Raw genomic sequence first — 3,896 nt, forward strand, 5'->3', positions numbered from 1 at the left:
TACCCAGTGCAACACGGAAAACACAAAAGCCAATAATGTACGGTACAAAACATTATTCTTTATAAGGACTGAACTTTAACTTTAACTTTTATTCTAGGAAATATATTTTAGTTATACGCCCTAAAAAGAAAACTGAAGAATTCAATACCTTCTTTATTAGTTTTATTACAAAACAACCAATAAACAAGCTTTAATAGGAAATAACTTTGATTATACAGCGATTCAGATATATACAGCAAGAAATATGCGACAGTATAAAACAACCAAATAAATAAATACTCATACAGAGGTCTGGGTTTGTAGCGTAGAACCTGAACATTGTGGCATTTATAGTTAATACCAATGAATGGAAAACTTGATCGGGAACCAGAAATCTATTTTTTACTTTGTTTAAAGGTGCTCTGAGGAACTTTCAGTTTGTGTTGAGTCTAACACCCCTTTTGGACAAAAGTGGTAGAGTTTTTACTACGACAGCTGTTGTCCCTGGGTGAGCGTACCCGACAAAGGCATTAAGAAAAACTATATAAAAATAGCATTCTTTGCACTGATGGCCTCGTTTGCTGTTGCATGTAATTCATGATCATCAGAGGGAAAACTAGACTGTTTCAGAAATATTTAAAAGTTCCTCGTAGCACCTTTAAATAGTCTGATGGGATATTTTAATACAGTCAAACTACAAACAACAAATATTTTATTATGTTTGGATCCTATATGCATATTATGTACCAGCTTTGTTAAATTTAAAACAAGTATTTTTTTCTCTGTCTGTCAAGTGCAGAAGTAATTTGCCTAGCTTAGCACAAAGACTGGAAGCAGGGGGAAACTGTAGTGACCATCAGCTCCAAAACTAATTTATTAATGGAAGTATTTTTCTGGATAAATCACTAAATCTCAATAATCCTGGTTTTCTTACACTATCTTTACATGTTAAGATAGATGAGGTAATCTCCACATTTTCACTTATAATTTAAATCAACCTGGAAACAAATGCTGTACATAGATGAATGTGCATTTTTTGCAAGCTATCAAACATTTTTATCCGATTTTTTTTGTGTGGCTAAAGTAGGGTCTGTACTCGATGCACTAGTGAAACTGATCTGGAGTCAGACCGTTTTCTGCTTTGAATCCCATTGGAGTGAACAATTTATTGGATTTCTGTTTCTGTCTCTGCCTCAGCCAATAGGGAGCTGAAAAAAAACAAAAAAACAAGAATATGATGTTAAACCATAACCCTACAACAATCATGTAACTTTTACATAAGGTGAAAAAAAATTTAAAAATTCAAGCATTGGTCATTTTGAGATTTTGTCTATTTCTCTTCCATAACATGTCTTCTTTCATACTAGTATAAAAAAAAGGTCCAAAATGTACATTTAGGTGTTTATTTGACTTAACCTCGTCTTTTTGCGTCTGTATATTTCTCTTATACAACCATCTTTAACGGACATTGTCTCAACATTATTATTTTTTCAATACTCTGAACCAAAAATCTCAACTTTTAAAGCACTTCAATCAACTTAACTTTCCATAATCATTCTTAGCACTATTCTGAAGGTTATTACAGAAGGATTTGTTCATATGTTTCTTAATTGTCTGACTTATGATACATTTTCTTCTTAAAAACATGATGAAAATGCATTTTTCAGACCCATACATATTGTTTGATTTAAAATGAAAAAAGTCTGTATCCAAAATGTGTTCTGTAAAAACTTTGGACACCGTATATGTTGTAAAGAATTGTAATGTTCCTCCCTTCCTGGCTTCTTCTAGTCTGTTTTTTAGCTTCAGTTCATTGAGATAAAGGTCCGAAATCAGTTTTAGATGACTTTAATGCACAAACATTTCAGCTATTTTCGCTGCCAGCTGGTTGTGGGAATCACACATGGGTCGCATGTGAGGGAAAACTGGAAACACGTGAAAATGCCGCTAGTCTGATAGAATGAGCAGTTACAGTGGACAAAAGTTAATGTGGTCCGACGGTCTGCTCTGCAAATGTTCTAGAATTCAGTCCACAGAAAATGACATCACACACACACAGCCCTTCTTAGTTTTTGATATTAAGCCTCTAGCAGATGAGCCCAGACATGTGTTTCTTGTTATTTCTATATCTTGTTTTTTACTTTTTTTAACTTAAATTGCTTGTTTGTATTTTTATGTAATGCACCTTCTGTTGGCACTCCCAATTTCGTTGTATAGGTGACTTTACAATGACAATAAAGGCTATCTTATCTTATCTTATCTCTTAAATTTAAAAGTAAACATGTGTCCAAAAGAAGAGGGTAAAGTTTTATTTAAAGTAAGTAAAACATTTCGGTAGTGAACATATTACAGTTTTTTTCGATCGCTAAACCACAGTGGGCACAACTGGAACGACAAGTGCAAAACTCTAACAACAGTATGCACAGCAGCGGTTCATGTGGACCAAAACTCTAGCTCATTTTTCATTGATTAAACACAATTTTAAAAACTCTACACACTTATCTCATGGCTTAACCACAACCTGCACAACACTGTGGATTTCCAGCACTTTTTTTCAAACGCTAACACACTACTGCCACAACTGTAAACCACACATTCAAAACAGAATGAATGCCTTTTGCATTTCAAACACTGCAGATTGTAATTTCAACTGAAACACTAAGAAGGTTTCTTATTTTAGACTTGTTAGTGAACATATACAGTATAAAGGGAAAGCTCAAAAATATATTTTTTTGTTGTAAATGGGCCAATGAAGACAGGTTGTTGGAGGGAGAAGAGTGGCAGTGAGAGTGTGGATGTGTGGAGGAAGACAGAGCTGTAATGTCTGATGAAATACAGTAAGGGCTACACTGATAGACCCTGTTGTGAATCATGGTCTCTCATTGAGAGAGGCAGGGTTGAGAGTGCAACCCAATCTGCAAAAATCTAAAGTTGCATCTGTAATACGAATTTTCCAGCAAACAAACAGCTTAGAGTTGCATCCTTACAGTAAATGACAACATTACAGGAATTGATTTCTGTATTACAATTATAGAATATTTACACAGATAAATACTACATTTGGAAATGTGTATCTATTGAAGCAAACTTCTGATTTTCATTTCTTTTTGTTTTCCTAAAAAAACTGGTATGTTATAAAATAAACAATTTCACGTGAAAGAATTTCACCCTTTCATCAAAGAAAATATTACGTAATTTGTGTGAAATAACTCAAATTATTCAAACTGTAAAGATTAAAAGTTTGTAATTTATGTATTGGGGTTTGATGCCAGTGTTTGTACTCTGAGCATATTCTGAGTGACAGTGTGTGTTATCTCAGTGAGGGCAATTCATAGTGTTTGCTGCACTGAGCCTATTTTGCAGGTGAAGTGAACTGTTCAGCTCCAGTGACTTTTGGTAGTGCAGACTGTAGTTAGAGTTTTGCACATTGAGCTACAGTTGTGCCCACTGTGGGTTAGCAATAAAAAAAAACTGTAAGCAGTTTCACATTTTTCTTGTTGCTCTTCCATCATAACCTTGAGTATTGAAGAAAAAAAGTTGAGATAATGACCGTTAAAGATGGTTGTATAGGAGAAATATATACAAACGCAATCCGACCTTTACCTCAACAGACTGAAGCCAAAAATAGACTAGAAGGAGCCAGGGAGGGAGGAACATTTCAATTTCCACAACATATTAGTTGTTAAAGATGGTTAAATAGGAGAGATATACAGATGCAAACAGACAAGGTTCTGTCAAATAAATACCTAAAAGTAAATTTTTGATCTTTTATTTATTCTCATATGAAAGTAGACATGTTATAGAGGCAAAATAGTTTCTTTAAAATCTTAAATTAACCCTCTTAATTCGGTGCTTCTTACCCGTCGGGAGCAAAGGGAACCTGAGTATCCGCTCCGGCAGGCGCAGACGTTCGGTCG

General features: G+C 34.4%; 1 protein-coding gene across 1 annotated transcript in view; it reads right to left on the reverse strand.

Annotated features, from left to right (window-relative positions):
* Nucleotides 1-221: 221 nt before the first annotated feature.
* The window catches only part of LOC307269899 (von Willebrand factor D and EGF domain-containing protein), a gene marked incomplete at its 5' end in the record, with an annotated part of 40,262 nt that continues 36,587 nt past the window's right edge, over nt 222-3,896 (reverse strand). Inside the window, 2 exons of the mRNA XM_080052981.1 lie at nt 222-1,187; nt 3,840-3,896. The exon at nt 3,840-3,896 is cut by the window's right edge and continues 41 nt beyond it. Coding sequence (XP_079909107.1) covers nt 1,173-1,187; nt 3,840-3,896 — 72 coding nt within the window. The 3' untranslated portion in view covers nt 222-1,172. The remainder of the gene's footprint in view (nt 1,188-3,839) is intronic.

This window comes from Ammodytes marinus (genome assembly GCF_949987685.1).
Source record: "Ammodytes marinus genome assembly, chromosome: 24".
Taxonomy (NCBI): domain Eukaryota; kingdom Metazoa; phylum Chordata; class Actinopteri; order Uranoscopiformes; family Ammodytidae; genus Ammodytes; species Ammodytes marinus.